This window comes from Lactuca serriola, chromosome 5, assembly GCF_051521515.1.
Source record: "Lactuca serriola cultivar US96UC23 chromosome 5, Lser_US96UC23_V15, whole genome shotgun sequence".
NCBI classification, from domain to species: Eukaryota; Viridiplantae; Streptophyta; class Magnoliopsida; order Asterales; family Asteraceae; genus Lactuca; species Lactuca serriola.
Genome location: NC_136412.1, coordinates 313,796,379 through 313,806,923, shown reverse-complemented (window position 1 = coordinate 313,806,923; position 10,545 = coordinate 313,796,379). Strand labels below are relative to the sequence as shown.

Here is a 10,545-nt window from a genome sequence, read left to right as displayed (position 1 = left end):
ATTGTTTGTTTAATTTTATATTTATAATTTTCATAATTTTCTTTATAATTAACATTAATATCGATTAAATTAATTAATATAAGGTGAGGGTCATTTTTATAAACATCTAGCATTTATCACCAAAGATTTATAATATATGTAATGTGTACAAGTGTAGTCTGAATAAACTTTAATTAATGAGTAATCATACACTACTTAGTATCGATGCACGAACACATAAAAAATGATAAGGGAGTGTTTCCTCACTAGTCTTCTAAAAGTATTGGTTTAAGATCTATCGAATTTCCTTCTAAGCAGTTACATTGCCTATTATGATAGGTTTTGGAACCCCAAACATCTATCGGATGTTTTATTATAACAGAGAACACCTCGTACACAAGCAAAGCGAGTTATGTTTAGATTACAATACATCCACTTGCTATATGTCATGCTACTCAACCACTTGTTATTACATTAACTACATGAAAACAAAACATGACATCATCAATATAAATTCACATGCAAAAGTGATGTGTGCAACATACATAACATCTACTTTGATACAAATTCCATTTGGAGAATACACGTGATAAAAACTATCAACAGGAAAATTCAACATAAAATTTAATATATATTTGCTATATGACGTTAAAAAGTCAAATAAGGAAACCAAATGCCCCATGAATGGTGATGCGTTAACGTAAGAAAGTCACATCCTAGATTTCAACGTATGAAAAAAGGAACCCGAAAAAACGACAAAATGGTTTGGAAGAGTGGAGAAATAAATAAATAAATAATCAAAATGTACCTAGTTTTTCATGCACAAGCAACGACTTGTGCGTTTATTTTGGGCTTTTTGTTTTTTATTTTTATATATTTATTTTTCAAGCACATGTGGTCTCTAATGTATGGAGGAACAAAATATTATAGTATTTGAAAAGAATCTAGTACCATCTTCGAATCTCTAAATACAATTCGTTTGGTCAACATATTTTTTATGTTTGGAACTCGACTAAAAGCTAATCTTTTAATGGCAGATTATGCACAAGGATCTAGTATCCAAACATAACATACCTGCAACAGTATTTGAAAAAGCAGTATCATTTTTTCTTTTGCTTTTTCATTTGGAGTAACAAATGTTTGTGTGTCTTACAACCAAAAGTATGGCACCGTGCATGGGCATCGCAAAGTCGCTTGTCATTCCTTATGAATGATGATGCATATGTATCGTTAAGTTACATAATAAATATGATGATGTCCCCACTTCCAACTAGATTGGTAACAAGACATGCGATATAAATTCTCGACGAGCTAAGCAGACAAGAGAAAACACACTACTTTCCATCCATTACTCTAAACATTGGTTACTAACTTTCCTATTTCATATATCCACTATTAAAGATTAGCGATTTGTTAACCATGCCAGGAAAATGAAATGCAGTTCTAAAAGGAGATTGCAAGGGTAAATGCCACCTGTCAACCATTAATGATAGTTTTGTGGAGACAAGGACACATCATTTCATGGTTAATGGAAAGCCGTTGTATTTTAATGGCTTTAACGCCTACTGGTTAATGTGTATGGCTTCTGATCCATCTACAAGGGTGAAGGTCACAGATGCATTTCAAGAATCTTCCAAGATAGGAATGAACCTGGTTAGGACATGGGCTTTTAGTGATGGTGGCAACAAACCCCTGCAAACCTCTCCCGGTTTTTACAATGAGGACATGTTTAAGGTAACTTTATCTATTATTTTAGCCTCTATTTTTTATTCAACATGATCTGTAAACATTAAAAAGTAATATCTTATCAACCATACGACAAATCGACACGGACATATTGAAATAAAAGTTAGTAATAATCAAGATCACAAACACTTTAACACCTCTGTTTTATGTTACTTGTGATAACCATCCACACATTTTCATTCCAGGGATTGGATTTTGTGATATCAGAAGCGAAAAAGTATGGGATTCACTTGATTCTCAGCTTGGTTAATAACTGGGATGATTTTGGAGGTAAAAAACAATATGTTCAGTGGGCAAGGGATCATGGGGGACAATACTTGAATAGTGATGATGATTTCTTTACTAACGTTGTAGTTAAAGGATATTATAAGAATCATTTGAAGGTATACATATGTTTGGGAAACAATGTTTCCATTATATCACAAAAATTTTCTACAACAGCTGTATGTGCATTTTGTCAAAAAATTTGAGCATGTTGCAAATACTGTTTTGCTACAGACCATTCTTACGAGACGCAACTCAATCACCGGGGTTGACTACAAGGATGATTCCACCATCTTTGCATGGGAGCTAATGAACGAACCCCGCTGCCAGTCTGATCTATCAGGGAAATTTCTACAGGTTCTTGTTTTCTCTGTTTTCTCACAGTTAAGTTGTTCATATGAGAAAATGCCCGAATCAATTATCTAGAAAGAAGGAAATCTTTTACTTTCAAATGATAGGAGTACATAGAGGAAACTGGTTTTTTATTAAACTATATGGTGCATAACCTATAACCATTGGTATCTCTTCTTTGTGCAGGAATGGATAGTAGAAATGGCAGCTGAAATAAAGTCCATTGATAAGAACCATCTTCTCGAAATCGGACTTGAAGGGTTTTATGGGGAATCAATGCCTGAAAAGAAGCAAAACAATCCGGGCTATGAAGTAGGGACCGACTTCATTACAAACAACGGCGTCAACAATGTGGATTTTGCTACAATCCATCTGTATCCCGACCAATGGTATGATCGAGTCTATACCGACATATAAACTCCATCACAATGCTTTTGTTCGTATATATACTTTGCATGTCACGCTAGCCAACACCCGAACGTAGTTAGCATCCTAAAAATGTTTCATGAAATGCATGTTTCTTATTTATAACTAAAACAATCTTTTATGTTATTTAATTTTATTGAATAACATATGTGGGTATTTCGATTTTTGACTTAGGGTTCCGGGAGCTAGCGATGAAGCTCGAGCTAAATTTGTTGAAAAATGGATTAATGCACATATTGAGGATTGTGATTCCATCTTGAGAAAACCTTTACTGATTGCAGAATTTGGCAAGTCCTCTTGGTCTTCAGGTTACACCGTAGAAGCAAGGGATGAGTACTTTGGTGGGATATTCAACACGGCCTATGAAAGTGCAAGAAACCGGGGGTCGTGTTCAGGTACAACTTTTTGGCAAGTCATGGCGGAAGGAATGGATAACTGGGGTGACGGGTACCAAGTTTTCTTTGACCAAAACCCTTCCACTGCTGCAATAATTGCCATACAGTCTCAAAGAATTTCATCACTCGACTCTTCAACCAACCTACAGTTCTCTCCCGTTGCTGTTGAAAAATAATTATGTTGGGTTCCTGAACAAATAATTATCCCTTTCGAGATAAAATGATATTTCTCTCTGCCGCGTTACTTACCTTTAGAAAATGTGAAGTTTAAATAGTGAAATGAAAATAAAGATAGAGCTAGCAACCATTTTGCATGAAACAAAATAGTTCCACCCTATTAGTAATGTTGTACCGCGGGTAACTTCAACTCAGTATTGTTAGACGAAGTGGGAAAATTGATGCATTTCCTTTTTATCTAAATATGGTAATATATGTAAGGTATTTTTATGTGTTTTCTTAGCTTTTGTCTATCTTTTCTTAATGTTATAAATATTTTGTCTATCAAACACACAAGTCACGTCAACATATGTAAATCCTTTTATATGTATTCAAACCACTTTTTGATCGCAGATCATCGACGAGAGGAATATTAATATTAGTTGATAAGGGATATAGGTCATGATATATCATTAAATATCAAGATTTTTGACCTAAATTTTGTATTACACTTGTGCCTTTGGGGTGGTGATACTTAAATGAACAAATATTTTCCCGAGTTTTATACTAAAAAGTCTCATTATTTTGGAATTTTTTTTTGATAAATTCATAAATCTTTTTTTTAACAAAAAAGTCTCGTTATTTTGGGAAAATCATATAATCTGTCTTTCCCAATTAAAAAAACTTTTTCCTTAATTTGGGCAAAATGTTAAACGATCTGGTTTATTCTATTCAAAAAAAAAAGATTTAGGACTTTATCAAAAAAAATCTCAAAATAATTAGACTTTTCTTCATGAAATGCATACTTATCCTATTAATATTGCTTGACAAAGGATATAAGTCATGATATACCAATGATTATTATGCCTTTAGATCTTGATTTTGAATTAAAATTATGTTTGTGGGAGTTGTGATACTTAAACAAACCATTACTTAATACCGACCGAAATGTGTGTGTGTATATGTATGTGTGTGTCTGTGTGTGAGAGACAGGGGGAATGTATAAAGCTATTGGATGACTTTTTCCAAGTGATTTAAACCAAAAAAAAAACATCTTGTTAATATGCCACTAAACCTATTTCAATATAATTTGTAGAATACTAATTCATGTTTTAACCAATATTACCTATGTTGTAACAAACAAAAGAAGATCAATTCAAAACTATTTAAGTTATTTTTGACATCAAACTCCTAATAAAGAAGATAAATGATTAAGTTACGTATGCTGGTGAAGAAAATATAGTCTTAAGGAGTAATTAACAAATATGTTGGTGTCTTGGCGCAAATGTTATTTTTTGGTAATCTAAAATCCAATTTTTTTAAACAAATACATAAATCATTATTAATACACATATATTAGGGTCTTGGCAGAAATGTTACTTTTATTGTAATCTATAATATGAATATTTATGTCAGCAAACTCAGAATTATGATGATCATTTTTCATGAAACCTTTCCAATTATGAGGTTGTTTTCTCAATATAATAAGTAAAATCATTGATTAATACAACTGGGCTCGTAGAAGAACTAAACTGATTATTTCTCATTTGCCTACAAGATTATATAATAGGGAACTCAAATTAACTGGAGTTCAAAAATTCCTGCTTTATTTTCGATCGCAAGGTTATATCAGCAACTATAAACTTAAGGTTTAGTCGTACCTTTGAAATATCCTTTATCAATACTGGGAATAAATTTTGGTGCATTGTAAGCCTTAGGCCCTCAAGCGACTGTAAACTTTTTAGTCATACCTTTGAAATACACTTTATCAATATTGGGTAGACATTTTGGTGCAATGTTTATCTTAGGCATGCAGTCTTAAACCTAACAATTGTTTGTTTAATTTTATATTTATAATTTTCATAATTTTCTTTATAATTAACATTAATATCGATTAAATTAATTAATATAAGGTGAGGGTCATTTTTATAAACATCTAGCATTTATCACCAAAGATTTATAATATATGTAATGTGTACAAGTGTAGTCTGAATAAACTTTAATTAATGAGTAATCATACACTACTTAGTATCGATGCACGAACACATAAAAAATGATAAGGGAGTGTTTCCTCACTAGTCTTCTAAAAGTATTGGTTTAAGATCTATCGAATTTCCTTCTAAGCAGTTACATTGCCTATTATGATAGGTTTTGGAACCCCAAACATCTATCGGATGTTTTATTATAACAGAGAACACCTCGTACACAAGCAAAGCGAGTTATGTTTAGATTACAATACATCCACTTGCTATATGTCATGCTACTCAACCACTTGTTATTACATTAACTACATGAAAACAAAACATGACATCATCAATATAAATTCACATGCAAAAGTGATGTGTGCAACATACATAACATCTACTTTGATACAAATTCCATTTGGAGAATACACGTGATAAAAACTATCAACAGGAAAATTCAACATAAAATTTAATATATATTTGCTATATGACGTTAAAAAGTCAAATAAGGAAACCAAATGCCCCATGAATGGTGATGCGTTAACGTAAGAAAGTCACATCCTAGATTTCAACGTATGAAAAAAGGAACCCGAAAAAACGACAAAATGGTTTGGAAGAGTGGAGAAATAAATAAATAAATAATCAAAATGTACCTAGTTTTTCATGCACAAGCAACGACTTGTGCGTTTATTTTGGGCTTTTTGTTTTTTATTTTTATATATTTATTTTTCAAGCACATGTGGTCTCTAATGTATGGAGGAACAAAATATTATAGTATTTGAAAAGAATCTAGTACCATCTTCGAATCTCTAAATACAATTCGTTTGGTCAACATATTTTTTATGTTTGGAACTCGACTAAAAGCTAATCTTTTAATGGCAGATTATGCACAAGGATCTAGTATCCAAACATAACATACCTGCAACAGTATTTGAAAAAGCAGTATCATTTTTTCTTTTGCTTTTTCATTTGGAGTAACAAATGTTTGTGTGTCTTACAACCAAAAGTATGGCACCGTGCATGGGCATCGCAAAGTCGCTTGTCATTCCTTATGAATGATGATGCATATGTATCGTTAAGTTACAGAATAAATATGATGATGTCCCCACTTCCAACTAGATTGGTAACAAGACATGCGATATAAATTCTCGACGAGCTAAGCAGACAAGAGAAAACACACTACTTTCCATCCATTACTCTAAACATTGGTTACTAACTTTCCTATTTCATATATCCACTATTAAAGATTAGCGATTTGTTAACCATGCCAGGAAAAGGAAATGCAGTTCTAAAAGGAGATTGCAAGGGTAAATGCCACCTGTCAACCATTAATGATAGTTTTGTGGAGACAAGGACACATCATTTCATGGTTAATGGAAAGCCGTTGTATTTTAATGGCTTTAACGCCTACTGGTTAATGTGTATGGCTTCTGATCCATCTACAAGGGTGAAGGTCACAGATGCATTTCAAGAATCTTCCAAGATAGGAATGAACCTGGTTAGGACATGGGCTTTTAGTGATGGTGGCAACAAACCCCTGCAAACCTCTCCCGGTTTTTACAATGAGGACATGTTTAAGGTAACTTTATCTATTATTTTAGCCTCTATTTTTTATTCAACATGATCTGTAAACATTAAAAAGTAATATCTTATCAACCATACGACAAATCGACACGGACATATTGAAATAAAAGTTAGTAATAATCAAGATCACAAACACTTTAACACCTCTGTTTTATGTTACTTGTGATAACCATCCACACATTTTCATTCCAGGGATTGGATTTTGTGATATCAGAAGCGAAAAAGTATGGGATTCACTTGATTCTCAGCTTGGTTAATAACTGGGATGATTTTGGAGGTAAAAAACAATATGTTCAGTGGGCAAGGGATCATGGGGGACAATACTTGAATAGTGATGATGATTTCTTTACTAACGTTGTAGTTAAAGGATATTATAAGAATCATTTGAAGGTATACATATGTTTGGGAAACAATGTTTCCATTATATCACAAAAATTTTCTACAACAGCTGTATGTGCATTTTGTCAAAAAATTTGAGCATGTTGCAAATACTGTTTTGCTACAGACCATTCTTACGAGACGCAACTCAATCACCGGGGTTGACTACAAGGATGATTCCACCATCTTTGCATGGGAGCTAATGAACGAACCCCGCTGCCAGTCTGATCTATCAGGGAAATTTCTACAGGTTCTTGTTTTCTCTGTTTTCTCACAGTTAAGTTGTTCATATGAGAAAATGCCCGAATCAATTATCTAGAAAGAAGGAAATCTTTTACTTTCAAATGATAGGAGTACATAGAGGAAACTGGTTTTTTATTAAACTATATGGTGCATAACCTATAACCATCGGTATCTCTTCTTTGTGCAGGAATGGATAGTAGAAATGGCAGCTGAAATAAAGTCCATTGATAAGAACCATCTTCTCGAAATCGGACTTGAAGGGTTTTATGGGGAATCAATGCCTGAAAAGAAGCAAAACAATCCGGGCTATGAAGTAGGGACCGACTTCATTACAAACAACGGCGTCAACAATGTGGATTTTGCTACAATCCATCTGTATCCCGACCAATGGTATGATCGAGTCTATACCGACATATAAACTCCATCACAATGCTTTTGTTCGTATATATACTTTGCATGTCACGCTAGCCAACACCCGAACGTAGTTAGCATCCTAAAAATGTTTCATGAAATGCATGTTTCTTATTTATAACTAAAACAATCTTTTATGTTATTTAATTTTATTGAATAACATATGTGGGTATTTCGATTTTTGACTTAGGGTTCCGGGAGCTAGCGATGAAGCTCGAGCTAAATTTGTTGAAAAATGGATTAATGCACATATTGAGGATTGTGATTCCATCTTGAGAAAACCTTTACTGATTGCAGAATTTGGCAAGTCCTCTTGGTCTTCAGGTTACACCGTAGAAGCAAGGGATGAGTACTTTGGTGGGATATTCAACACGGCCTATGAAAGTGCAAGAAACCGGGGGTCGTGTTCAGGTACAACTTTTTGGCAAGTCATGGCGGAAGGAATGGATAACTGGGGTGACGGGTACCAAGTTTTCTTTGACCAAAACCCTTCCACTGCTGCAATAATTGCCATACAGTCTCAAAGAATTTCATCACTCGACTCTTCAACCAACCTACAGTTCTCTCCCGTTGCTGTTGAAAAATAATTATGTTGGGTTCCTGAACAAATAATTATCCCTTTCGAGATAAAATGATATTTCTCTCTGCCGCGTTACTTACCTTTAGAAAATGTGAAGTTTAAATAGTGAAATGAAAATAAAGATAGAGCTAGCAACCATTTTGCATGAAACAAAATAGTTCCACCCTATTAGTAATGTTGTACCGCGGGTAACTTCAACTCAGTATTGTTAGACGAAGTGGGAAAATTGATGCATTTCCTTTTTATCTAAATATGGTAATATATGTAAGGTATTTTTATGTGTTTTCTTAGCTTTTGTCTATCTTTTCTTAATGTTATAAATATTTTGTCTATCAAACACACAAGTCACGTCAACATATGTAAATCCTTTTATATGTATTCAAACCACTTTTTGATCGCAGATCATCGACGAGAGGAATATTAATATTAGTTGATAAGGGATATAGGTCATGATATATCATTAAATATCAAGATTTTTGACCTAAATTTTGTATTACACTTGTGCCTTTGGGGTGGTGATACTTAAATGAACAAATATTTTCCCGAGTTTTATACTAAAAAGTCTCATTATTTTGGAATTTTTTTTTGATAAATTCATAAATCTTTTTTTTAACAAAAAAGTCTCGTTATTTTGGGAAAATCATATAATCTGTCTTTCCCAATTAAAAAAACTTTTTCCTTAATTTGGGCAAAATGTTAAACGATCTGGTTTATTCTATTCAAAAAAAAAAGATTTAGGACTTTATCAAAAAAAATCTCAAAATAATTAGACTTTTCTTCATGAAATGCATACTTATCCTATTAATATTGCTTGACAAAGGATATAAGTCATGATATACCAATGATTATTATGCCTTTAGATCTTGATTTTGAATTAAAATTATGTTTGTGGGAGTTGTGATACTTAAACAAACCATTACTTAATACCGACCGAAATGTGTGTGTGTATATGTATGTGTGTGTCTGTGTGTGAGAGACAGGGGGAATGTATAAAGCTATTGGATGACTTTTTCCAAGTGATTTAAACCAAAAAAAAAACATCTTGTTAATATGCCACTAAACCTATTTCAATATAATTTGTAGAATACTAATTCATGTTTTAACCAATATTACCTATGTTGTAACAAACAAAAGAAGATCAATTCAAAACTATTTAAGTTATTTTTGACATCAAACTCCTAATAAAGAAGATAAATGATTAAGTTACGTATGCTGGTGAAGAAAATATAGTCTTAAGGAGTAATTAACAAATATGTTGGTGTCTTGGCGCAAATGTTATTTTTTGGTAATCTAAAATCCAATTTTTTTAAACAAATACATAAATCATTATTAATACACATATATTAGGGTCTTGGCAGAAATGTTACTTTTATTGTAATCTATAATATGAATATTTATGTCAGCAAACTCAGAATTATGATGATCATTTTTCATGAAACCTTTCCAATTATGAGGTTGTTTTCTCAATATAATAAGTAAAATCATTGATTAATACAACTGGGCTCGTAGAAGAACTAAACTGATTATTTCTCATTTGCCTACAAGATTATATAATAGGGAACTCAAATTAACTGGAGTTCAAAAATTCCTGCTTTATTTTCGATCGCAAGGTTATATCAGCAACTATAAACTTAAGGTTTAGTCGTACCTTTGAAATATCCTTTATCAATACTGGGAATAAATTTTGGTGCATTGTAAGCCTTAGGCCCTCAAGCGACTGTAAACTTTTTAGTCATACCTTTGAAATACACTTTATCAATATTGGGTAGACATTTTGGTGCAATGTTTATCTTAGGCATGCAGTCTTAAACCTAACAATTGTTTGTTTAATTTTATATTTATAATTTTCATAATTTTCTTTATAATTAACATTAATATCGATTAAATTAATTAATATAAGGTGAGGGTCATTTTTATAAACATCTAGCATTTATCACCAAAGATTTATAATATATGTAATGTGTACAAGTGTAGTCTGAATAAACTTTAATTAATGAGTAATCATACACTACTTAGTATCGATGCACGAACACATAAAAAATGATAAGGGAGTGTTTCCTCACTAGTC

At 32.4% G+C, this 10,545-nt stretch overlaps 2 protein-coding genes across 2 annotated transcripts; both read left to right on the top strand.

Moving 5' to 3' along the window:
- The first annotated feature begins 1,500 nt into the window (after window positions 1-1,500).
- LOC145050795 (putative mannan endo-1,4-beta-mannosidase 9) lies at window positions 1,501-3,337 on the top strand. Its single transcript, XM_078998989.1, has 5 exons — window positions 1,501-1,713; window positions 1,911-2,108; window positions 2,224-2,346; window positions 2,527-2,729; window positions 2,941-3,337. The coding sequence occupies exons 1-5, from the start codon at window positions 1,501-1,503 to the stop codon at window positions 3,335-3,337; spliced, it is 1,134 nt and encodes a 377-aa protein (XP_078855115.1).
- A 3,208-nt stretch (window positions 3,338-6,545) lies between these two features.
- On the top strand, window positions 6,546-8,484 carry LOC145050794 (mannan endo-1,4-beta-mannosidase 4-like). Its single transcript, XM_078998988.1, has 5 exons — window positions 6,546-6,860; window positions 7,058-7,255; window positions 7,371-7,493; window positions 7,674-7,876; window positions 8,088-8,484. The coding sequence occupies exons 1-5, from the start codon at window positions 6,546-6,548 to the stop codon at window positions 8,482-8,484; spliced, it is 1,236 nt and encodes a 411-aa protein (XP_078855114.1).
- Window positions 8,485-10,545: the final 2,061 nt, after the last annotated feature.

Bases quoted from the DNA above. Each gene is read 5' to 3' on its own strand.
- LOC145050794 (XM_078998988.1), top strand. From the start codon at position 6,546: ATGCCAGGAAAAGGAAATGCAGTTCTAAAAGGAGATTGCAAGGGTAAA. The intron at 6,861-7,057 runs GTAACTTTATCT...TTTTCATTCCAG, and splicing joins ACAATGAGGACATGTTTAAG to GGATTGGATTTTGTGATATC. The intron at 7,494-7,673 runs GTTCTTGTTTTC...TTCTTTGTGCAG, and splicing joins TATCAGGGAAATTTCTACAG to GAATGGATAGTAGAAATGGC.
- LOC145050795 (XM_078998989.1), top strand. From the start codon at position 1,501: ATGGTTAATGGAAAGCCGTTGTATTTTAATGGCTTTAACGCCTACTGG. The intron at 2,347-2,526 runs GTTCTTGTTTTC...TTCTTTGTGCAG, and splicing joins TATCAGGGAAATTTCTACAG to GAATGGATAGTAGAAATGGC. The intron at 2,730-2,940 runs GTATGATCGAGT...TTTTTGACTTAG, and splicing joins CATCTGTATCCCGACCAATG to GGTTCCGGGAGCTAGCGATG.